General features: G+C 53.4%; 11 protein-coding genes across 11 annotated transcripts; 6 read left to right on the forward strand and 5 right to left on the reverse strand.

Annotated features, from left to right (window-relative positions):
• Positions 1-94: 94 nt before the first annotated feature.
• Positions 95-1378, reverse strand: JN550_004572 (uncharacterized protein; the record flags this gene model as incomplete). The annotated part of the gene is made up of 1 exon (XM_049316102.1): positions 95-1378. One exon carries the CDS (start codon positions 1376-1378, stop codon positions 95-97), a length of 1284 nt encoding a protein of 427 aa, XP_049173644.1.
• A 706-nt stretch (positions 1379-2084) lies between these two features.
• Positions 2085-4712, forward strand: JN550_004573 (uncharacterized protein; the record flags this gene model as incomplete). Its single annotated transcript, XM_049316103.1, has 1 exon — positions 2085-4712. The coding sequence occupies one exon, from the start codon at positions 2085-2087 to the stop codon at positions 4710-4712; it is 2628 nt and encodes an 875-aa protein (XP_049173645.1).
• A 955-nt stretch (positions 4713-5667) lies between these two features.
• JN550_004574 (uncharacterized protein) lies at positions 5668-9447 on the forward strand (the record flags this gene model as incomplete). Its single annotated transcript, XM_049316104.1, has 1 exon — positions 5668-9447. The coding sequence occupies one exon, from the start codon at positions 5668-5670 to the stop codon at positions 9445-9447; it is 3780 nt and encodes a 1259-aa protein (XP_049173646.1).
• A 1123-nt stretch (positions 9448-10570) lies between these two features.
• JN550_004575 (uncharacterized protein) lies at positions 10571-11440 on the forward strand (the record flags this gene model as incomplete). Its single annotated transcript, XM_049316105.1, has 3 exons — positions 10571-10838; positions 10893-10947; positions 11011-11440. 3 exons carry the CDS (start codon positions 10571-10573, stop codon positions 11438-11440), a joined length of 753 nt encoding a protein of 250 aa, XP_049173647.1.
• Positions 11441-11768: 328 nt separating this feature from the next.
• Positions 11769-12807, reverse strand: JN550_004576 (uncharacterized protein; the record flags this gene model as incomplete). Its single annotated transcript, XM_049316106.1, has 2 exons — positions 11769-12196; positions 12264-12807. 2 exons carry the CDS (start codon positions 12805-12807, stop codon positions 11769-11771), a joined length of 972 nt encoding a protein of 323 aa, XP_049173648.1.
• A 988-nt stretch (positions 12808-13795) lies between these two features.
• Positions 13796-14659, forward strand: JN550_004577 (uncharacterized protein; the record flags this gene model as incomplete). Its single annotated transcript, XM_049316107.1, has 1 exon — positions 13796-14659. One exon carries the CDS (start codon positions 13796-13798, stop codon positions 14657-14659), a length of 864 nt encoding a protein of 287 aa, XP_049173649.1.
• A 524-nt stretch (positions 14660-15183) lies between these two features.
• Positions 15184-16104, forward strand: JN550_004578 (uncharacterized protein; the record flags this gene model as incomplete). The annotated part of the gene is made up of 2 exons (XM_049316110.1): positions 15184-15730; positions 15857-16104. The coding sequence occupies 2 exons, from the start codon at positions 15184-15186 to the stop codon at positions 16102-16104; spliced, it is 795 nt and encodes a 264-aa protein (XP_049173650.1).
• Positions 16105-16593: 489 nt separating this feature from the next.
• JN550_004579 (uncharacterized protein) lies at positions 16594-17880 on the reverse strand (the record flags this gene model as incomplete). Its single annotated transcript, XM_049316111.1, has 1 exon — positions 16594-17880. The coding sequence occupies one exon, from the start codon at positions 17878-17880 to the stop codon at positions 16594-16596; it is 1287 nt and encodes a 428-aa protein (XP_049173651.1).
• Positions 17881-18350: 470 nt separating this feature from the next.
• On the forward strand, positions 18351-21173 carry JN550_004580 (uncharacterized protein; the record flags this gene model as incomplete). The annotated part of the gene is made up of 2 exons (XM_049316112.1): positions 18351-18506; positions 18564-21173. 2 exons carry the CDS (start codon positions 18351-18353, stop codon positions 21171-21173), a joined length of 2766 nt encoding a protein of 921 aa, XP_049173652.1.
• Positions 21174-21626: 453 nt separating this feature from the next.
• Positions 21627-22047, reverse strand: JN550_004581 (uncharacterized protein; the record flags this gene model as incomplete). The annotated part of the gene is made up of 2 exons (XM_049316113.1): positions 21627-21954; positions 22019-22047. The coding sequence occupies 2 exons, from the start codon at positions 22045-22047 to the stop codon at positions 21627-21629; spliced, it is 357 nt and encodes a 118-aa protein (XP_049173653.1).
• Positions 22048-22206: 159 nt separating this feature from the next.
• JN550_004582 (uncharacterized protein) lies at positions 22207-22695 on the reverse strand (the record flags this gene model as incomplete). The annotated part of the gene is made up of 1 exon (XM_049316114.1): positions 22207-22695. The coding sequence occupies one exon, from the start codon at positions 22693-22695 to the stop codon at positions 22207-22209; it is 489 nt and encodes a 162-aa protein (XP_049173654.1).
• Between the last annotated feature and the right edge of the window lie 835 nt (positions 22696-23530).

The following is a 23530-nucleotide window of genomic DNA, read 5'->3' on the forward strand; positions in this document are numbered from 1 at the left end:
GAGACGCTCGCGCCGTCATCGGTTGCAGCTGGAATCTTGAGGTCGAAGGTGAAGAGTTGGGTATCATTCATGCTACAAACAAATGGTCTATATCCTACGATGCTTTTTTTTCTCCACCACCCTCTAGACACTCCTCACGATATATCCTCCGGACTTCGAATAACACCTCAACCGTGATCAAAATGATGATGATCCACTCTAATCTATGGCCTGCCTTCTCACTTGACATCTCGCGCATGACGCTTACTGCCTCGGAAGCATAATCCATCTTGGTGTTCAGCTGCTTGATACGCGGATGGACGTCGAGTATCCTGCTGATGTGGTTGTAGTAGGTCTCAATCTTTGACTCCTTGTCCCAGAAGATGTCGGGGAGACTGTCTGTTAACTCAGAATAGGTATTGAGTTGAGATCGCAGGCTTAGGATCTCGCCCGTCTTTTTCACAATAAACTGCCGCGACTGTGACAGCTCAGAGCCGTCCGCCAACGTCTGGGCTATCGGTCTCGCATTCTCAGCGAACTCGTCCAGCTTGTTCTCCAAGACCGCCAGCTTGGTGCTTCGGGCCAGTCCCATGGAGAAGGCAACCTTGGCCATGGTGACGTCGAGTTTCCTCTCGTGTGTTGCATAGTCCCGCGTGCCGAGAACGACCTCCTCGTCCCTGATGAAGCAATTGTCGCGGGTTTCGTCGACAGAGAACTGCAGATCCTCCAGCTCTAGGTCGTTGACGTGGGGAAACTGAGCAGCTCCCAGCAGATGTTTGGTGGCCAGCGTTACGATAGCATCTGTGGGGACGGACCACGCGACCACAGTACCGGAACTGAAGACAAATATGTCTCCGTTATTCCATGACCTGGCATGTACAACATCGTTGCTGTCCAGGCCGGCATTGTCCGGGTCGATGTTGAAGCCCTGGACCTTCAGGATGTCCTGCACCGCCTCCATGTCGAAGGACCGGGCGACACATATGGCCCTGAATGTGTTTGTGTAATCGGCATCATCGGCATCATCCTCAGCAGCGGCAGCGGCCGCCGAGGTGCCCCTTGCTGCAGCGGCACCGCCGGCCGTTGACTTGCCGGTCAGGGCACTGGCGCGGATCTTCTTCTTCGCAACCGGAGATCGAGCGGTCTTCCGCTTGGCTGCGGGGCCGGCGAGCCGGGCGCGGGAGGCGGCCTCGTCCACGGGAGACGTGCCTTCGGGCGGGTCCGGTCTGCCGTCGGCGTTGGACAGGAGCTGGTTGGACGTGAAGAAGTTGCGCTTCCGGGGGGAGGCCGAGAGGGTGCTCTGGTGAAAGCAGCGCTGGGGCCGGGGTGTGGGCAAGCCCGTGTGCAGTTGTCGAGTCCGAGTGACCGGAGCGGCTATCTTGTGGAAAGAGCGGCGCATTGTGACGGTTGCTGCGCCATGGACGGCGCGGGCGGTACCTCGAATACTACTTGGATGAAGTATATTTCTCAAGGATCTGTGTTTGGATACTAGCACAGAAAGGCGCTCGGCAGGATCAAGTTGCGTCGTCGTCAAGTTGGCTGGCACATGTTATGTTATGCAACCGTGACCTGACCAGACCAGCGCCGAAAAATTAGTTAATGGAAACTAACCTACTATCAAGTGAGCTACTGTATGTCCACAGCACCGCGGTATGTTCCCGGGGCTAGCCCGGATGCGGGTAGCTGGCTGCAGGGGCGGCGATAAGACCCTGCAGCAGCCTTTATCGCCAGCTGCTCCACTGTAAAACCGGAGGCGCTTTGCAAGATCCTGATCCCGGCCTGGCACCTCGGAGCTGGGAGGGAGAGCTCGACCCGTCTCGACAGCCGCCTCCGTCGCGACCCGATTCCCGAGTGCCACAATGGTACGCTGTGAGTGAAGGAGCTCTTGGATGTGCCATTGAGTGCCGCTCGTTCACTGCAAGGAAAATATGCCGCCGCTGGTTGCGCGCATGCTTGCTTCCTGGAGCTGCCCTTCTGGCGTCCTTGCCATCCCCCTTAGGCCCCTGGCACCAGATGCAAGTAGAGCGCCATGCATGCCTGTATATGCTTGCTGACTGGCCGGTGCAGAATTATCCAGACCGACGCTTGAGCACACATCTTCCACCATGAGCAGCCATGCTTTGCTGGTGCCTCGGAAGGCCGGGTCTCTCTGGGCCACCCCGAAGGCTGTGGCCCAGACTCTCTCACGGCTGACCGGCACGAGGCGTCACCGCAACCCTAATGTCGGATCGATGCCCTCCCGTATTCTTGCCCTGCGCCTGCGGCAGAAACCCACCGATCAGAGAAAACGTTACGGCCACCTGTTCAGGCACGCTGCAAGGCTGAAGAACGAGCGACTCCCCATCGTCACCTTCCAGAAGCTCTTGATGCAGGAGGACCTGCGCGGCGAACGGGGCCTGCATGCCATCGTGAGCACCTCTGATCGCAACTCGTTGAGAGACCGCTTGAACAGCTTGGGGGCGAGAGGTTGGCAGGAGACCGATATTGACCACTGGGTTTGGATCCTGTCTGCTGAGGATACCGACGCTCGGATTTTGCGCCTGGTATCCACCGATGTCCCAAAGCCTTTATTTCTCCTCACGACTATCTTACAGGCTGGTACACCTCTCCGCTCCCCAGAGTCACTGAGGAGGCTCCTGGATTACATCAGTAAACACTATGTCTCGAGTTCCGTTAGCAGCGTGGGCGGAGATGGTAATATACCGCCCACCAAGCGCAAGTTCGCTTTGTCGGTCAACTTGTTCCTATTTCTGCTCCGCCGATTGCTGCGCCATGTACAAAAAGTCTGGCCGAGGGCGGTTGTGACACTTGCGCAACTCACGCAGGATTACATTGGCAACATGGGTTTGGCCAAGGGTCCAAACGTCTATCATAAGCGCTGCAAGGTCTTTAACAACGCGCTGGCTCTTTTTAGCTCACCGGCCCCCTCGCAACCTTTGTATCATATGGAATTCAACTGGAGGGCACAGAAAATGCTCTTGTCCATGTCCGACGCCATGGAGCGCCCGCTCATCATCGACCTGATGAGTTATCGAGCCATCCGTAAGGTCCTGGTTGCACAAAAGAAGTCAGCAGCTGAAAGGAAAGTCGCCATGAGGTATGCCAAGTCTTGGCCACCATACCGGCAGGACTTCGACGGGCATGATGCACAGAGGACCCCCGAAGACGACCAATCACGGGCTGTGAGGTCTGGTGCTCTAGTTGCAGAGGCCGGTTACGAAAAAGACGAATATGATCGGGCCTTGGATGTGTTGGGTGGCGGGTCTGCAAGGGGAACTCCCACGATCCAAACTCGAAGCCTAGCACCCAAAGAGTGGAAGGGTGATAAGGTGTCGGATAACTTTTTCACGGAATGGGCTATGAGAATCCGCGCGACTCGAAATACTCAGGAGGCTTGGAGGATGTTTCACTCGGTCACAGTTACATCGCCCACGCTCCAAATCTACACCGAGATGTTCATAAAGCTTCATGCTAGCCACTCCAACGCTTCACCGGATGCTTTGCCTGGAGACTCCCGGGAAGTTTCTCCTGTACACCATGAGAACTATAGCGAATACGAGCTAGCTCGGTTGACACCACCGACAGTGACGGAGCTGTATCATGACATGTTGAAGCGCGGAATCAAACCCAGTGGCATGTGCCTACAAGTCTTGGTTTCCAATGCTCGGTCTATGTCAGAGGGGTTCCAGTACTTCAGGGACAGCTCCCTAAGCTCAGAGGCTATTGCTCACATGTCTCCCCAGAAGGCCCACTACCCTTCGGTGCTGAAAAGAATTCCTCTTCTGGTGTTCAAGAGCTATATCCAGTTACTTTGCCGGTTCCAGCCCGATCGCCGAAAGGGCCACCAGGTAACGCCAGACGAAATGGGCCGTATCTACTTGGCCATCAAGTTGACTGAACTTCGACTGCCTTCAAACACGCCAGAAGGAGCAACGTTTCGCCCGGTCTGGCAGATAATATGCAGAGCGTTGGCGCGGCCCAAGATTGCGCTGCTCCACGGAGATCGGTTCTCCAACGACGTTCAGGCGTTGAGACTAATCCTAGATGTCAACCGCCTGGCTGAGCGCCGCATTGGTCTTGATCTTGAAATATTCATCTATATCTGCCGTACCATCCAGAAGTTGGCGACGACCCAACTAGAACAATACGACGTCGACGCAGGCACGGCCGCATCGAAAGCGCCAACGGCTCTCACCCAGGGCACCTCGCAGCTGGGCGTCCTATTTAATGACGCGCAGCGTACGGTCAAAGCCATATTTGCGAGAATCACAACTCCCGTTGAGTCCTCTTCGAACTTCCAGTTGCCAAGGTTTCTGCATACCGTCACACCCGTTCATCTGCATACATACATGCGCACATTGGCTCTGCTAGAGGACATCCCCGGCATGGTCAGGTTGCTCTGCTGGGTCTTTGAGAACAAGCACGTCATCGACGAGGAGATTGGGAGGAAAGAGAGCAGCGCCCGGCTGATGGTAGCAAAGACCTTGTGCGCGTTCGAGGCGTTTGCGGGGCCCCATTTGGAGGCCAGCCAGCGGAGCGAGCTGGATCGGAGCATGGACCGCATTGCCGAATCCGACCCGTCCTGGAAGTGGCCGTCGCACGAGGATATCGAGGAGTACATCCAGTCCGACAAGCGCGGTGGCTCGCAGCGACTCCAGCGCAAAACCATGGCTGCGTGGTGGCGACAGGCGCCCGACGAGCAGGTGGCAGCCGAGTTGCTAAACGAGCTGTAGGCGATATGAGATACAATATGTACTGCTACGTAGAAAAGATACCCCGCCATGATTCAAATGTTTCAACTTGATTGTCTCTCTGACAGTATGTGTATCTGCATGTGCGTGTGTATGAGTATGTATCTCAGGGATACTTTGGTGCAGCGCGTGACTTATACCACCTCGACACGTTATGTGAGGCAGAGTGTCGCTGTGCAAACAAGGCCCAAGTTCATCCAATGGGACACGGAAACTTGCATGCTGCTGCACACATTCTTCAGCGGGCGGTGGCTCTGACTGGGCAAGGCTTCAGTTCAGCTTAGAAGGCTCCACTATCACGTCCTCCATGCCGCCCGAAAGTCTCGTCTGATTGGACAATTCGAGACAGGGATACACGCCCACATCCGTCGCGTGCCAGCCACATCTTCTTGGAATTTGGTCTGCACCAGCCGGATCCATCTCTTTGGGTCCTTTGAGGCCCTTGTGAAATTGACCTCGTGAAATTCACACTGAATTCAGGGCGTTTCGTTACCAAGCTCTTCGCTCGTTTACTTTTGCCACCGTTATATTAATCCGACCCTGACGTGCAGTTCGCGACAACACGTTCGAGATACCCCGATCCTTTGGAACCAGCCTCCCTTCTTTTCTGCAATTTTAATCCTACATCTGCTCGATATCACAGCCTCCGCGCCCGACAGTCATGTAATAGTGAACGTTTGTTCATCATCGAAATCCTGAAGCATTATCGGTCACATCGGTCACAAGTTCATCTTCCGCATTCTTGATGACCTACGATCGTGGCACGCGGTCACCTTCAATGTCCCACGATGAAGCTCATATGTACTATACCACAGTGACATCTTCAGATGGGCGATCCTAATATTAGTTTATTCAGTTCTCAGGGCTTGAATGTTTCTATTTCTTGGGGGGGCATTCTTCTCTCTTGGACTTTTTACCTGGATGGTCGGTACTGAAGATGACAGAAGATGATGTCTTTTCCCTTCGACCACACCGGCCCGGTGTACGCTCTCGTGGGTGGACAAAATTTGGTGAGCTGTCGCCCGATCTCAGTCCGCTTCCGTCACCGATACCACTGCAGCAGCAGCAAACAGTAGTAGCACACCACTTGGGTTTCGCAAAGGACAGCTCACCTGACGTCCTCAGCTCATCACCACTTCTCACTCACAGACCTCCTCCGGGACCGCCACAATCGCGGGTATCTGGAGACTGGCATGATGAATCTCGGCTCTTGCGACGAGACGAAGACGCAAAGCAAAGTCACAATGAGGAGGTGGCTGCGATGCCAATGTCCCAGAACATTGTTGTGGAACTGCCGTGCTCCACTCTGAACAAGCCCAAGTCGTTATACATTGGATTCGTTCCGCCTGCCCGTAGAGTGAAAGAGTCAGAAGCCGTCGCGACACTTCTGGACATTGTCACACAAGATCACTCGGATGACTTCGTCGAATTCCACCTGACCGACTTCACCGTCTACATAAACAACGCACTTTACCCCGGGGAGATGCGCCCGCTGCAACATTTGGCGACCAGACAATCTTCTGATCGATTCTACTTCGACGGAATACTTTGCGTTGGTACCACGCGGCTCTTCGTGGAGAGGGTACCATTCCGTGAGCTGCCGATTGGCAACTACACCATATCAGAACATACGGTCGGTGACCAGATTTGGATACGATCGGAACTCAATGCGGGCAAGGAGATATACTACAAGCTGGGAAAGCCTGCTGTAGAGTACGCAAGATTCTTCGGCCCATTCCTATGGATCGCGGACCTGACCAAGCACGTACTGGACTACTGCGAGCACCTCCATGCCAAGAAGCGTAGAGTTGTATTGCACGATTTCCGTGAATGCTTTGGCGACTTCGTTTCGTCGATGCACCAAAAGTCCCCCGTATTTCAAAAGTGGTTCCGGGCCCATGGTTCTACCGATTTCAGGGCAGCCATCGTGGCCAATGTTGACTTTATCTGGAAAGAAGCCGTTGGTCTACCTCGTGTGGGCAGGAAGCTGACTTCTTGGCATCCGTTCTGGCGCGAAGTTAAAGGCGACCGCTACCAACCAATGAAGACAAAACAAACGGTTTACTCTGACACGACACAAGTTTCTGAAGAAGATACTAGCTCTGAAAACACTGCAAATCGGAAAACCATCAAGACAGGCGCACCAGGCAACATTGCACCAACCATCGTAACACCATACATCTACAACTTGTTCAGTCACATGGGTTTCGATGTCATAATGAAGCCGATGTCGCCGCATAAACAGCTGGCTGAGGATCAGCTCGCGCAGGCACAGGTTACTGGCCACTTACGCATGGCCACCGTGCATGGTGCTGATCAACAGAAAGGCGGTCATGATTTCGTCAAGTATATCAAACCCGGAGATGTCATCTCAACACCCCCAGACGCCGAGGGTACTGGCACCAAATGGAAACGAGAGACCTCAAAGCATCATGGGTCAGACTACGTCTGGTATGGCCTTGTTCAAGAGGTTCATGTACGCAGCGCGCACCGTTCTTTTGACGTTATATGGATGTACCAACCACGAGAGACTCCATGCGGCTTGATGAAGTATCCATGGGCAAGTGAGCTTTTCCTATCTGACTCGTGTACGTGTGAGACAACACGTGTCGACGCGCGCGATGTCCTTGCCACCCACAGTACTGCTTGGTGTGGGACATCAGAAGATTGTTCTGATGCATCACGTGGAGGCGCAGAGTTCTTTGTTCGACAAACCTACCTTCAAGAAGAGCACTGTTGGATCTCATTCAAAGAGAATCATCTAGTGTGCAAGCACCGGCAAGAAGGCGTCAATGCAAGCAGAAGGTATCAGAAGGGGGATACAGTCCTCGCAAAGGTCGAGCAGCCCTACCTCCAAGCGTTCGTGGTAGAGGCGACATACAGAGAAAGTGGGAAGCGGTGGGCGAGGGTTCGCCGGCTGCTACGACGAAGGGACAGGGACACATCGAGGACTTTCCCGCCGAACGAGCTCCTCTGGTCAGACCAACTAATCGAGATAGATCCTAAGAGGATTGTCCGAACTTGTGTGGTACGAGCTTTCCATGGGGCTGATGAGATACCGGCTCCTTACAGCTACAACGGCACGGGTGACGTTTTCTTTTTGACACGACGCGAAACAACTGGCGGGGCAATCGAGACAACAGAACATCCACGGTCCTTAAGTTTTCGACAAGGCTTTAATCCTACTACTTCTCCTGCATCGATGAGACTGCGTGGCCTCGACCTATTCTGTGGTGGTGGGAATTTCGGTAGGGGCCTGGAGGATGGTGGCGGAATTCAAATGCGATGGGCCAATGATATCTCCTCGAGCGCGGTCCACACATATATGGCTAACACTGAGCCTGGCGTATGTACGCCATATCTTGGTTCTATCGACGATCTGCTCGAGAAGGCGCTTCGAGGGGATGCCGACGTGCCGCGACCTGGTGAGATCCAGTTCATCTCTGGCGGCTCTCCATGTCAAGGATTCTCGCGCCTTACGACGGCGAAATCCCAAGCCACATTAAAGCAATGGAAGAATCGCTCCCTCGTTGCATCATTTGCGTCCTTCATCGACTTTTACAAACCTCAGTTCGGGCTCCTCGAGAATGTCCCTTCAATGGTACAGGGAGAAAACAAGCGTGAGAATTGTTTCTTCTCGCAGCTGGTCTGTTCGATTGTAGGCCTGGGCTACCAAGTGCGTATCATTTACGCGGACGCCTGGTCGTTCGGCGCTCCGCAACTGCGTAGTCGTGTATTCCTCAATTTCGCTGCGCCGGGTGTCAGGATGCCTAGACCACCTACGCCTTCCCATTCACACCCTTCGGATGTTCGTATGGGAAAGCTGGGCAAAATGTCAAATGGGCAACCCATTGGCGAGAGAGTTCATGTGCTCACTCCTTTCAAGTTTGTGAGCGCAATCGAAGCCGCCGGCGATCTTCCACACATCCAGGACGGCAAGGCCGATTTCTGCGTCGGGTTCCCCGACCACAGGCTTTCCCTCGGTATCACAGCCAAGGGTCAATCGCAAATGCGGTTGATTCCGTTCCATCCCTATGGCATGAGATTTGACAAGACCTACTTCGGGTACGAGGAGAACGGCAGGCGATTCCCTGGGATTATGACAATCAGCGACCGTGACTCCCATTTCCCGAATCCGAAGGAACTTCGAATGCAGCCAGGTTCCAAGGGATGGGGCCGCGTCCATCCGCATGACCTCTTTCGCACTGTTGTCACTGCTTGCAACCCTACCGACACGCGGACAGGTGTAGTAAATCATTGGCAGCAGCAGAGGCCGCTGACGATATTGGAAGCAAGGCGTGCCCAAGGGTTCGCAGATCATGAAGTCATTCTTGGAAAGCCTCATCAACAATGGCATATTGTTGGAAATAGTGTAGCTCGACAAGCGGCGATGGCGTTCGGGCTTGCGATCAGAGAAGCCTGGTTTGGGACGCTTTATGATGAGGGTAACACCAACGGCCTCGCCACAGATCCGTTACACAATCTTACAATTGGGGGTGACTTCGGGATAGAGTCAGATTCGAGCAAGTCGATGGAAGGTCAGACAAATGATCTACATCTGGAAGCTCCCCCAGAGACGTATTCGACTCCTGCTACCAGTGTGGGAGAGTCTGCAGACGAACTTTCAACACACAATAACGGCCACAATAGAAAGCGCCGCAGGACTACAACTCTCGTACAACTATATTCAAAAAGGCCTCTGCACAGTATGGGATGAGAATCAGCACCAGCTAGATGTTGGGCATTGTTCTACTTGTTATTGCGACAGATACCACTTGTCAGTACGGTTAGCCCCAGCACTGGTGTTCATCTGTCGCAGGTTCAGCATGTTGGCTCTCAGTCTTGCATACCTCGAATTGATTCTGAAGCGCCTTCGAACATGTATGGCTAATGGAACACAAAGAAAGATAGAAGCAACATAGGAATTCAAGTCTGTACATGAATAAGCGAGCACCAGTCGTACTGTGCCTTGTAGCATCGCAGTAATGTAGACTCATACTATGGCAAGTCGTTTCAAAGCGCTCTTGATTTTTGTTCAGCGCTCTCAGCATAGCCTCTAAACCACCATGAGGCCTTACCGAGGTAAGCAAGTTGTCGTCGTCTGTGTACCTGAGTAGTGCGAGTCTGAGCGGTGCTAGTCTGGCCAGGGTTCCCCACGATCCCCAGAGAATGTTCCTCCAATCATGTTCTATACAACCACCGGCACTTGGTCTTAGCGAGTGCATGGCCGATGGGTATCACTGGATTGTCTTGAACTGGCATTGGGCCCTTCGCTGTGTTGCGTTAATACGCGCCCGGGTCCTTGGGAGCATCGAGTTCTCCCACCAACCAAAGCAGTACCCAGCCACGCTGCCCAAGCGGACATCGCCTGCCACCACGACTGTGTGCTTTGACCTAGATTAGTGCCACTTAGAATTCTCTATTGAGGATGGTAAAGGACTGGCACATAATCTACATGGCGTGGCCCCTGGGCTGTGCCACTCGACCTTACACTTGCCATGCGTCTCGGCGCAGATTTCTCCTCGCCAGAAGAGGTATACTTCCTTTTGGGGGATCTACACCCATATCCCATTCGTGCATTTCATCGACACAAGACTTGCCAAGACGGCGTCTTTACCAAAAGCACTCATTCTGTCTAGGTTGAGGTGATCATGGAGAAGTCAAGCTTTTCGAGCCTCGTTACCATGCGAGAGAGCACATCTTGGCCCTGCGGGCGTCGAAGACCCTAGCTATGCGGTGCAAGCTATAAGGATGCGCTGATTTCTGTCTCAATTTACAAGACTTGGCTCTGCAGCTCTCGGCCAACTATAATCGTTGTTGATTCTTGTCGATATTTCATCATGTTTAATAAGCGGATCAGCCTCCTCCATTTCGTGGCTCTAGCTGCGGCTGCCTCAACAAACACCAACCTCCAAACCTCGTTTCCGAAGTCCTCAGGTACAACTGCTCTCGCGGCCGCAAAGACGCTTGCTGCTTCGGCGACATTCGATGGTGGCATGTACCAGTGGGACCGGAACCCGAGCACGTGCAATGAGCAGGCCGAGGGTGGAGACTCGGACGCTGTATTCGTTCTTCAGGATGGCGCCGTGCTGAGCAACGTTATCATCGGTGGGTAGATTCCTATTGGGGTTTTATATAATTTGAGGACTAACAGCGCAACAGGACCCAACAATGGTGAAGGAGTCCACTGCCTTGGCACTTGTACCTTGAACAATGTGTAAGTTCGGCATACGTTAAGCGGATCTTTTGAATATCCCTTGCTGATAGAGGACTCTCTCAGTTGGTGGACCAACGTCTGCGAGGACGCCGCAACGTTCAAGGGCACCTCGACCTCGGGCGTGTCGTACGTCAACGGCGGTGGAGCGCGAGGCGCCGACGACAAGGTGCTGCAGCACAATGGGGCGGGCACGGTGGCCGTTAAGAACTTCTGGGCCCAGGACATCGGCAAGCTGTACCGGTCGTGCGGCAACTGCGACTCGCAGCATGCCCGCCACAGCACCTTCAACAACATCATGGTCAGCGGCGCGGACGTCGTCGCCGGTGTCAACGGCAACTACGGCGACACGACCTACATCCACGACAGCTGTGTCAAGGACTCGAGCCTATGCTGGGCCTTCAAGGGTAACGCCAATGGCGACGAGCCCACCAAGACGGCCAGTGGGCCGACGGGGACGGCTTGTACGACAGCTAGTATCAAGACGAGTTGTTAGTTAATGGACGCTGTCACTGCTATTTCAAAGGGTGAAATGTAAATATACCTCAGTCCCAACTCATCGAAAACTCTCCTGGAACTACTCATGTGATACTATCGAACAACAAATAAATTGCCGCAATCCATTTAAGGTTGACTCGTACGATCTCTTATACCCATGTTGAATCTTTTAAGGGTCGAAGTTCATTGTATCGGACGGAATCATTTGATGGATAAAGGCGGTGATTAATTAGCGTACTGGCTTCAAGGTGGAAATAGTACGCTAGATTCCTTAGAGAGATGGTATGATATTATAACTAACATCAAATACTGCTTCAATGCTATACTCATTTCTGTGGCTTGCTGTTCGAAGCGACACGTTGCTGCAGCAGTCCGAACATATTGTCCGAAGCTATTCGATCCAAGTTTCCCATAATCTGAGTGCTGCCATCCTCAGCTTTGTGGCCTTGATACTCGTGACGCTTAGCGTTAGGGTCTGCGTTTCCATGGTCACCCTCTACCTGCATTGCTGTATCCTTTGAGATCATATTTGTAAACTTATGGCCATCCTTTGTTCTTGTTGGCTCAGATATCTTGTCTGCTGCCAACTTGACGACAGCAGGCCGGGGTGGGCCGCGATTATCGAGAATTTTACCAAGAGAGCTTTCAGCCACTGGCGGCGTTGGGCTACCCGTGGTGAAATCCTTCAAAGTGTGTACGTTGCTCATTGTGAAGTCTGTTTCATTGATAGTAAGACTCTCCCAGTCAAGCTTCTCTGAAGCTCAAATTATCAGCAAATCATTCACTAGTATAGTCGGATCATGTCCAAGCCATAAACTCACCAAGAGCCAACAGCCGGCTTGTTACTATTTCTAAATTGGTAATGAAGAAATCGAGCTCGACTAAAGAAGCGTTGAATCTTCTCTTGTCTCGTAATGCCCAAGTAGTTCGTTGCTTCAAATAAAGAAACTTCTGGTAGGCCGTTTTGCGCCGTACGTCTTGGTTTTCTGTCTCGGTTGCCTTGCGGCAAAGGTTTGAGTCGCAGGGCCACGCGCTGATAGCCATCTTATATGGTGCATATTTGTGGCTCAGATAAGATGCCTGCTCCAGGATTCCTTTGATGCCCAGTAAACTCTTGCTTATCGTGCCACTCTCTCCATCCCAATGGTCAATCAACCCTCCATCTTCATAACCGGGGTTCGCGACCTGCAGCTTATCCCCCCATTGCTTCAGCCTGATCTTGAGCAACCCTAGTCTGGTATCTCCTCGGTCTCGATCGCTCTCTATATTCCTCGCATCTTCGATGTAGTCTAGAATGTCGACGCATGTTTGAAATAGGCTTGCCAAGGCTATTGTTCCCACTGCTAAGCCGGCAGCTTCAGCCATGTCTTCCTGGCTAGATTCGTCGGTGAATTGGCTCCCACAGTCGCAGCTATAGCTTAGCTCGCTTTCTTTCAATGGATGAGCTGACAAACTCAGGGGGTAGTAGTGTTTTATTCCATGAGACGGCATGGTAGCGACCTCCGTAATATCAGAAGACTTTTCAAGATTGCTGCTTGCCTGCATAGGTAGGTGTCTGCGGGCTCCAATTATGTCTACCGGATGGAATGAAGCATCCAATCAGCAGCACACTTCAACAAAGAGGTGTGGCCCGGTCAGGTCTTTTGTAAACCCGGCCACAGCCTGCCGCTTTGTGCGACTGAATTGCATAAATATTGCCAGTCGCTTGCTGAGAGCCTGGTTCTGTTGAGTTCGCAGCCGTAGTCTTGAAATACGACAGCCTCTTGTAGTATTTCTGCCGCGATCAAATATATTTCTGACGAGACTCGAGGTTTGGTCTACTCGAACAAATCGACGGAGACTACAGAGACTGTGGGCGGCTGCTTCTTGATATGCAGCAGTTGTTGGCAGTGTCAGCCTTGGGCTGCGCCTTGCTCTGGTTTCGGTGAGTGAATTCAGGACACGAGGCTCCAAGCTTACTCAGACAAACAGAAGGAATCTAGGCAGACATGAGCGTTACACATGAATATTTTCCTGTTCATTCACCATGAACGTATCCTATCAAATGCCGACAACTCGCGGTCCGCAGTGCCTGCTGTGATCTCCGCGAGAGCTCCATTTGCGACATGTGTCATGTCGGCACATTTATCAGGCGGCAACATGCGCAGAGAAAGCCTCGGATCCGAAAGGCTGACTCCCCCGACTCAGCATGTCAACATATATCTAGGTCCATCTAGAGGAAGCCATCACAATATTAGTGGAAACCAATATCAAGAGAATATTTCAAAGGATCAATCTATTGGTGTTTACGGTGAAACAAGTTGGTAGCCCAAGAAGCCTGTACTGTTGGTTTGTCTAATATCCGCTTACTAACATGGTACAAGATGCAAATACCCCTGTCGGAGAATTGCTCAGTAGGCAGGCGACTGAGCTCCAACATCGGCCCAAACCAATCGAAAATACGCAGATGAGTGTCATCGAGGACGAAGCGTACACTAGTGCTTCGGAACAAGATCTACAAATTCGTTCAACTGACACAAACTTCGGCGGCGTTGAAACACTGCCTGTGACTCATGTAGCGAACAATATGGCTACACTGCCTGTCCCAGAACCCAGATACAGAAGCCGTAGCGTCAGCACCGTCACATCAGAGCGATCACAGGCACCGATAGAGACACAGATAACGATGGACGACTTGTTACCTTCAGCATTTCAAAGACGTCACACTGGCACTTGGTTCAGCCATGGAAAAGTCTTTGAAATATCTGGTCAGCACCACGATAGGACTATTGCGAAACGTGGCATGGCGGTCATCGCCAGGTCTCGTGACATAGTTTGTCTACCGATCTGTAGATACCAGCATGTGACAAAGCATAACACCGACTTTTGGAGGCGGCGGTTGCTGCTTCGGAAAAAGGGGACGACCAGTTTACTATGCGCCCCTTCGGTTGAGATGGAGATCGGAGAGGGCTTGGAAATCTTGGATGATGTATGGATTAACTGCGAGAAGCCATACACAATCCATTACAATGATATGGACGTCGCGTATCTCGGAGACCTGACGGAAGATGCCCTGGCGACTTTGACCAAGGTCTACTTGCAGACACAGGGCGAGATGGTGAAAATTCCCGAGCCGCCACGTTCGATACAACGTATGATATGGGACACCATTATTGGCTTCTTTGGGTTTGGGCCAAGAAAACATCATATTAGTCGAGCAAGACCTGCTGCACTGTAACTACTTTCAAGAATTACTACTATGCTAAAATGCTGATACTACTATTATTGCAAATCTTCACGTTTCAAATTTCACATAATCCAGAAATTCGCCTTTGACAACAACGCTGTGCTTTGTTTAATATGTACCGGTCAAAGACTATATTCAGGTCTATCACGGTGTGAGGCCGTATCTCAAGTGAACATAATTATAGTCGTCCCAATTACGTTCCTTGTTGCAGTCATGTTTCTCATCGCGGTGGACCTTAGATATGGGCGTCATAGATCTTAGACAATTCATCTTCCGCTCCAAAATCTAAGCTGAAGGCTTGTACTTGATTCCTCGGCCGCGCTGCGACTTCGTTGGGGGTGCCATTCCTCGGGCATTGTCGACTATTCAACTCCTTGACCAGTCTAGCCTAAGTGCGTTTGAAGAGCCTTAATCTCTGTGACCACTTCTCTGTTTACACGATGATTGGCTCGGAGCAAACAAACGCGTTTTTGAACATGCCAAGCAATAATCTTGCTATAAGTACACAAGCCACAATGCAGCTTGCCATGATGCGTAGTTCAGCTTTGCCCCTTGAGCGCGGGATCGTCGTTCGAAAAGCAGCTGAAATAGTCTCGCAGCCAATGAAAACCGCCACAGTTTCAGACTATTGTCCAGACCGCATCCTATATGCAAGCCTTAATTACCCCCTTGGTGTTCGACGCCATGCCCGCCGTTCGATACAGCCATATTTAGTGCCCACTCCTGCCTCTTTACTTGCCACTTGTGACGATCACTATAGTGCTTCCGAGTCCACGTACTATCACCAGAACAAGATGAAGGCCTCGTTTTTCGTCACATTGTCAGCGTCAGTGTTCGGTGTGGAGGCTCTTCTGAGCCTTTCCGAATACGCGAAGAATATACCCAGCTGCGCCCACGCCGCCTTCAGAGATGCCGTTGCCAAGGAGGGCTGCAGCACAACAGTGATCGATGGCAAAAGCTTCGACTGCGCATGTTCGCATGTAGGCGCCATTGCCGTGCTGGTCCAGAAAGCTGTACCGTCAGACTGTTCAATAGGTATGGACCCCAAGCGCACCAAGATAAGTCCGTCAAGCAGGGAGCTTGCGGGTTTCGTGGGCACCTCATCGCGTTGTGCACCGCAGCAGCAGATACCACGAGCACTTTCATCGCGTGAAACTCCAGGTGACTAATAGAACCCTCGTGCGACAGATTTCACCGAAGCCTGGGGGCATTTCTGCGGAATGTGGGGGGTCGACTCGACGACAGCGACCGACTTTGCAGCCGCGACGAGCGTTATAGGAGCCGACTTTGCTGGAGCAGGCGCTGCTGTCGCCGAAGCAACGACGACTGCGGCAGCAGGAGGGACATCCGCTTCGAAGAACTATGCCGCTATTGCGACGATAGGTCCGAACCTGGGACTCTTTAGTGCTGCCGCGGTGGCTGCACTGGGCTGGTGATACTCTGGGATGAGTTCAATTCGGCGTGGCAGCAAATGTGGAAAATAGTAATGCAGTTTAGAAGCCAAGGATATATACGACTCCGGCTGTTTACGTTGAATACATTATATATATATATATATATATTACATACCATACTATCGTCTGTCCGCGTAATAAGATCAATTAATGTCCTTATAGTCGGCGCCTCCCTCTGTCACGTCCTCTTTGCATATCAGCAAGCCGTTCTGCCGCCATGTTGTATGGCCTCTAAGTGGGGTCTGGATGTCAAGAGTAAATGTGGATACTTAATATAGACGGCGTTTGATGTACCGAACGGCCAGAGTAGGTGTGCAGATGTGTCAACCGTTCTCACGACAGATGGCAAATGCGAAACTGTTGATTCTCTAAGGTGTCCATATCCAATAGGGACCGTCCTACAGATAGACCTAGTCATAATTCTAATTTGGTAGAAAGGACAGCCAGACGGCGCCGTGCATGCTGTTTCATTCAGCTCGCTGTCGCTTCCGTGGCTTCACTCGGCTCGGCGGCTTCTACAAGACCGTCTTTGGCACCGTCTTGCTCCACACTCTCAGGAGCTGCCACAGATCCTTCTGCGTCGTCCTTCAATTTACCTCCCTTCCGCATCGGAATTACCTGCATAAAGGCGGCGCCCCAATCACCGAGCTCCAGCCAGCGCAGCATAATCTCGACAACGTGATTTGTAGCGAGGACATGCCGGTCCTGCATGACCATATACTCGCCGATGGGAAGCTTGGCCGTGCGAACTTTCCGTTCCCGCGCGACCTTGTAGCAGAGCCCCTTGTGCCGGTTGCGGTCGATGATGCCGCCAACCACGTAGCTTGTATTCGGCTCGAGACGCTCGAGTATGTAGGGCGAGTCAGCAGTGAGGTAGACAATAGATTTGTCGACATCCTCTGGCTCGGGTTCAGGCTCAGGGAGGGCGTTCTTCCTCTTGGCCTTGGCATCTGGTTCGGGGTGTGTCAAGGTCAGAGAGTCGCCAGATTCTTGTGACTGCAGGACCTCGATGACGGTACCCCCCTGAGGGCCCTCCATGAGCTCCTTGGCCGCCTTACCGGCCTCGACAAAATCACAGTCGACGAAATGAGCGCCCTTCCATTTCTCGTACTGGGCACCCAGGGTGGTGTCAAACCTCTCCTTCATAGTCCCGCCGAATGAGCTGACATACAGGTGGGCGGGATTCCTGGCGGTCCGGTTGTCGGAATATGACCTCGTGACCTGACTAGAGAGGGAGATCATCTCATTTTCGTGCATATAATTTTCGTACTGGCAGTCTAGGATGATGGCGACCGGGACCTGGGTCTTCTTGGTGGGATCGCGGTCGCGTTGGCGGTGCTGTAGAACGGGAGCGCGGCCCTCCTTGGCAGCCTGTTCGATCTCGGCCTCACGCTCGAGGCGCTTGCGCTCCTGCTGGTTGTGGCGCTTCTCCTTCCGCTTGTGCTTGCGATCCTCCCTCTTGTCCTCCCAGAGCTTGCGGCGCTTGAGCTTGCGCTGCTGGTTCTTGGACAACGGCTGGACCGGCTCGTCTCCCGTCTTGATCTCGACATCATTGGGCGCATCGGCGTCCTGACCATCGTCATCTTCGTTGTCGTTGTCGTTGTCCTCTGCGGCGCGCTTCACCCCACGGTGGGACTCATCAGAGCCATTGGCGGCCAGTGAATGCACTTTCGGGTCTTGGTCCTGGATCTCCTGTGCTTGGATCTCCGACTTCTCGGCGGCGAGGGTCTCGAGATCTGCGGACGTCGTCGACTCCATGGTGCTCGGCTTGTGCACCGTGCTGGTCTGGCTGGAGATGTCTGCTGGCGACGATCATGTGTCAGAGGCGCCAGCCCAGCCAAATTTTTTGGATGGCTTCCATTTGGAGAAGGCCAATCGCGGGCCATGGTGGGGTCAATGGGCTTGAGGGTCATAGCTCCCCCGGGCTCCCCTCTCCCCTGCAGTTTAGGGGCCGGGGGGGCCGTCGCCCAGCGCCCAGCGCCCAGCGGGTCCAGGGGTGGCCAGGGATTCGCGTCCGGCGCGTCTTCCCCCCAAAAGTTTAATGGGTTCACGACGCGGTTTCGAGGTTTGCCATCTCGATAGAGCCAGACGGCAAACATATCCGCACAATCTCGTCAAGCGACTCTTTCAAGCGACACCGGATTCGATTTTCCTGTCACACGGCGAGAGGCATGCTGTTTACAACTAGACCGTACTCCTGAATCAACGACGTGTCGGCCTGTCCCAAAATGTCTTCCCGTCCTGAGCTCAAGGTCGAGGATGAGACTGGTTTCATCCGCTACTTCAAGTCGTTGCCCGCCGTCACGGGCGAGACCATCCGCATCTTCGACCGCGGTGACTGGTATACTGCCCACGGTGACGATGCCAACTTCATTGCCAAGACGGTAAGAGTTCTACTCCCATGATTTGTCTCCCGTCGCTAACCCAGTCGACGTCTTCAGGTCTACAAGACCACCTCGGTTGTCAGACAGCTGGGGCGAAACGATGCCAGCGGCCTCCCCTCTGTAACCATGACCATTACCGTATTCCGACAGTTCCTACGAGAGGCGCTATTCAAGCTTGGCAAGCGTGTGCAGATCTATGCGAGCAGCGGCGGCCGTATGAACTGGAAGGTGGTGAAGCAGGCCTCGCCCGGCAACCTGCAAGATGTCGAGGACGAGCTGGGCCAGAACTTCGAGTCGGCACCCATGATCCTCGCCGTCAAGATATCCGCCAAGACCACCGAGGCACGCAGTGTCGGCGTCTGCTTTGCAGATGCCAGCGTTCGCGAGCTGGGCGTTAGCGAGTTCCTCGACAATGACCTTTATTCCAACTTCGAGTCTCTCCTAATCCAACTGGGCGTCAGGGAGTGCTTGGTCCAGTTTGACAAGGCTGAAAAAGACAAGGACCCTGAGCTCGCCAAACTCAGGCACATTATCGATAACTGCGGCGTTGCCATATCCGAGAGGCCTGCCGGCGACTTTGGCACCAAGGATATAGAGCAAGATCTGGCGCGGCTGCTCAAGGACGAGCGCTCGGCCACGCTGCTGCCCCAGACCGACCTTAAGCTCGCCATGGGCTCCGCTGCAGCACTGATTAAGTACCTCAGTGTGCTACAAGACCCATCGAACTTCGGCCAGTACCAGCTCTATCAACATGACCTGTCGCATTTCATGAAATTGGATGCCGCAGCGCTCAAAGCCCTCAATCTCATGCCGGGAGCACGAGACGGTGCCAAGTCGATGAGCTTGTATGGACTGTTGAACCACTGTCGAACACCCGTCGGCAGCCGCTTGCTTGCCCAGTGGCTGAAGCAGCCGCTGATGAGCAAGGTCGAGATCGAGAAGCGTCTCCAGCTCGTCGAAGCTTTTGCCAACGACACAGAGCTACGCCAGACCATGCAGGAAGAGCACCTCAAGTCGGTGCCCGATCTATACCGACTCGCCAACCGCTTCCAGCGCAACAAGGCCAACCTGGAAGACGTCGTGCGCGCATACCAAGTGGTCATTCGCCTTCCCGGCTTCCTTGGTACCTTGGAGGCCGTGATGGATGAGCAGTACAAAGATCCACTTGACGAGGCCTACACAAACAAGCTCCGCCAGCTCTCTGATAGTCTCGGAAAGCTCGCCGAGATGGTAGAGACGACCGTGGACCTCGATGCCCTCGACAACCACGAGTTCATCATCAAGCCCGAATTTGATGATAACCTTCGAATCATCCGCAAGAGGCTGGATAAGATGAGATCTGACATGGACCGCGAGTTTCGTGATGCAGCCGACGATCTGGGCCAGGAAGAGAACAAGAAGATCTTCCTCGAGAACCACAAGGTGCATGGCTGGTGTATGCGTCTGACACGTACCGAGGCTGGCTGCATTCGTAATAAATCCAAGTACCAAGAGTGTTCTACACAGAAGAACGGTGTCTACTTCACCACCAAGACGCTCCAGTCCTTGCGACGCGAGTTCGACCAACTCTCTCAGAATTATAACAGAACTCAGAGCAGTCTGGTAAACGAGGTTGTCACGGTGGCAGCGTCATACTGCTCGGTCATGGAACAGCTCGCCGGAGTCTTGGCACATCTTGATGTCATAGTCTCGTTTGCTCATTGTTCTGTCCATGCTCCGACATCCTATGTCCGACCCAAGATCCATCCCAGGGGCGAGGGCCAGACCGTTTTGAAGGAAGCGCGTCATCCTTGCATGGAGATGCAGGACGACATCCAGTTCATCACCAATGATGTCGAGCTCAAACGGGACTCTTCCTCCTTCCTGATTATCACAGGCCCGAACATGGGCGGTAAGTCGACCTACATCCGGCAGATTGGTGTCGTCGCTTTGATGGCGCAGGTCGGCTGCTTCGTTCCTTGCGCTGAGGCGGAGCTTACCATCTTCGACTCTATCCTAGCGCGTGTTGGAGCAAGTGATTCTCAGCTCAAGGGTGTCTCGACCTTCATGGCTGAAATGCTGGAGACTGCCAACATCCTCAAGTCCGCAACCGCCGAATCCCTGATCATTATTGATGAGCTGGGCCGCGGTACCTCGACTTACGACGGTTTTGGTCTCGCATGGGCTATCTCGGAGCATATTGTCAAGGAGATCGGCTGCTCTGGCTTGTTCGCAACCCATTTCCACGAGTTGACGGCCCTGGCGGACACCTATCCCCAAGTCAAGAACATGCACGTCACAGCGCACATCTCCGGCACCGACTCCAAAGCCGATAAGCGTGAGGTGACACTTCTCTATAAGGTTGAACCGGGTATCTGCGATCAGTCCTTCGGCATCCACGTCGCCGAGCTCGTCCGCTTCCCCGACAAGGTCGTTAGGATGGCCAAGCGAAAGGCAGACGAGCTGGAAGACTTTACCAGCAAGCACGAGCAGAACGGCATCGGCTACAGCAAAGAGGATGTCGAGGAAGGAAGCGCCAGGTTGAAGGAGGTCCTCGTCAAGTGGAAGGACGAGGTCAAAGGCGGCTCTATGAGCAAGGAGGAGATGGTGCAGAAGATGAGGGATCTGGTGAAGACCGATGAGCGCTTGGTCGCCAACCCCTTCTTCAAGGCGGTAGAGGCCTTGTAAATGGGCCTCGCGCTTTGCTATCCGTTAGCTGTGGCCCGATGTATGGCTGCTGGCTTTGTATGTCTATGATGAGCACGGCGTTTGGACTGGGATCTGTACGGGCATATAGACAGATAATGGATTTGATATAACGCTAAAATGATGGTTCCAAGACTAAGTCGATTCATTAGCCACAGTACTGTTACCAGGACTTGGTATTGCATGCAGTATACTCACGCATCTATATGATAGCGAGAGACGTTCGTCCAAACGTTGTGAATGCATGTCATATCAGCGCCGCAGCTACGCCCACATTGACATATACCATGCTCCAGTAACTATTTACAGAGCACACATCGATGGCCCGCTAGAGTCTAGGTGAAGACACGTCTGCATGTATTCCATGGCAACCCAACGGCCGCGACTGACACGGTCTCAAAACAGTGCATGTTTACACGAGCCAGCATCCCCGGCTCACCAGAGCGGGAGCCAGTATCCCAGCCGGCCATATGCTGGCTCTGCAAAGGCTTGGCGCAGCTGCGCATCACCAGTTTGGCCAACCTCAACGGCAATGCTGGCTGGCCGTAGTACTACTGCGCGTCGTGTCGCAAGTTCGTCTCCTTCGCCAACCAGCGCGGCTGCCAGGACACCAACCCCGAGTGCGATTGCGGCATCCCGAGCTGGGCCCGGCTCAACGGACAGGACGGCCGCTCGCCGCGTGGCGTGCACTATGTGTGCCAAAACGGCCGCTGCAGGTTCTTTGTGCGCGAGATCGGTTTGGGTGGCGTGCAGACCACAGTTGCTGAGGATTTGGTTCGCCGGCCGGCTAGCTTGTCCATTGTCTGACGGTTGGTGGTTCGAAGGACTCCTCTTGCTGGCGGCCCAGGGCAGCCATGATGAAGGGTGCCTTTATTCCTGAAAATCCATCTTCCTACGCTGTATTGTCGTCCCCTCAATATCAGAGACTTGCGAGACAGGTGGCTTCTCGATAGCCAACGAAAATCCCGCAGCTGGACTACCATATATCGTTTGGCACGTGCAGTACCTGGGGGCCCTATTCTGCCTCTTTTTCCTTCATGCTCTTTTCCCATTCCTTTTGCTCCTGGAGAAACTGCTCCTTCAGCGTCTTGTAGACATCATGGGCCCGGCACCGCTCCCAGTACTCCCTGAAGACCCGGCTGGCGGCCTCCTTCTCCTGCTTGCCCCGGTGGGCCTCGCTGCGCGGCAGCTGCTCGCCGGTGGCCTTGCTGTACTTGCGCCCGCCGGCGTGGTTGGCGTACCGCTTGGCGCGTGTCATGCCCATCTGGATGAACTTGCGCGCCATGTCCATACCGACGAAGTCGCCCTGCTCGCCGAACACCTCGAAGCGCCGCCAGAGGTCGGCGGCGCTCGCGCGCGCGACCGCCACCGTCCGGAACCGCCACAGCGGCAGCAGCGCCGACTTGTATGGCTCGAACGTCAGCACTCCCTGCTCGCCGCGCCCGATGCGGTAGCTCATGCGCACCGCGCGCGGCGTGCTTTCGATGAGCGAGGCCGCGGTCATGTCGCCGACGGTAATGTATATAAGCAGATGTCCGTGTGCGGATACTATGGTTGCGAACTGTCACGATGCCAACGAGATGGGCTGGGACGAGACAAATACCTAGACTTGATTGTCAATGATGTCATGCAGCTAAGTTTAGTAGCTGAGGCTGGTTAGCTTCGAACGTCTATAGAAGGTCAATCCAAAGCATGTCTTATACGCTCTCGGGCTGCGTTATAAGTTTGTAATACTCCGATGGCGTATCGCATTCGCAAGTCTCGTTATATCTCGACGAGGTATGAAATGAAACATTCGCACATGGAATTACATGTTGGCGGGGTCCATCGACTAAGGAGTAGCAATCATCGTCGTGGTGAACTATCACTGCCAGGACTGAGACTTCTCGGTCATTGCGTCCAGTCCTCCAGAACGGCATACTGAAAGGAAGGGAGTAGGTGGTAGTAAATGCCCACCTGAGGAGCCAGAAGGCAGTGGAGGATACTTATTAGACCTGAGTAGCCTCTCCACTGGTTCCAATACCGAACATTTGATTCCGAAGGGCAGGACTGCAGGATTCGGCAAAAGCACCAAGTATGGCTTCCACGCGTCTTCTAGTGTGACTCGTCATAAAGTCAAGCTACGTGCCCCGTGTACAGGAGCTTTTGGACCAGACGTTCGAATATAAATTCAACCCAGAAGCCTCGACTCAGTATGCACATGAGATCTGCCTCAGTCACACTGCTATGGTACTTACCTATGGAGATTTCAGGCAGAAGATCGTCATTGGCGCAGCTTGTGCCAGCTGCTGCTGCAGAATTTAGGGGTGAACACCACCCACACCTGGGGCTTGAGCAAT

The sequence above is a fragment of the Neoarthrinium moseri genome, assembly GCF_022829205.1.
Source record: "Neoarthrinium moseri strain CBS 164.80 chromosome Unknown scaffold12_Wmoseri_CBS_16480, whole genome shotgun sequence".
NCBI classification, from domain to species: Eukaryota; Fungi; Ascomycota; class Sordariomycetes; order Amphisphaeriales; family Apiosporaceae; genus Neoarthrinium; species Neoarthrinium moseri.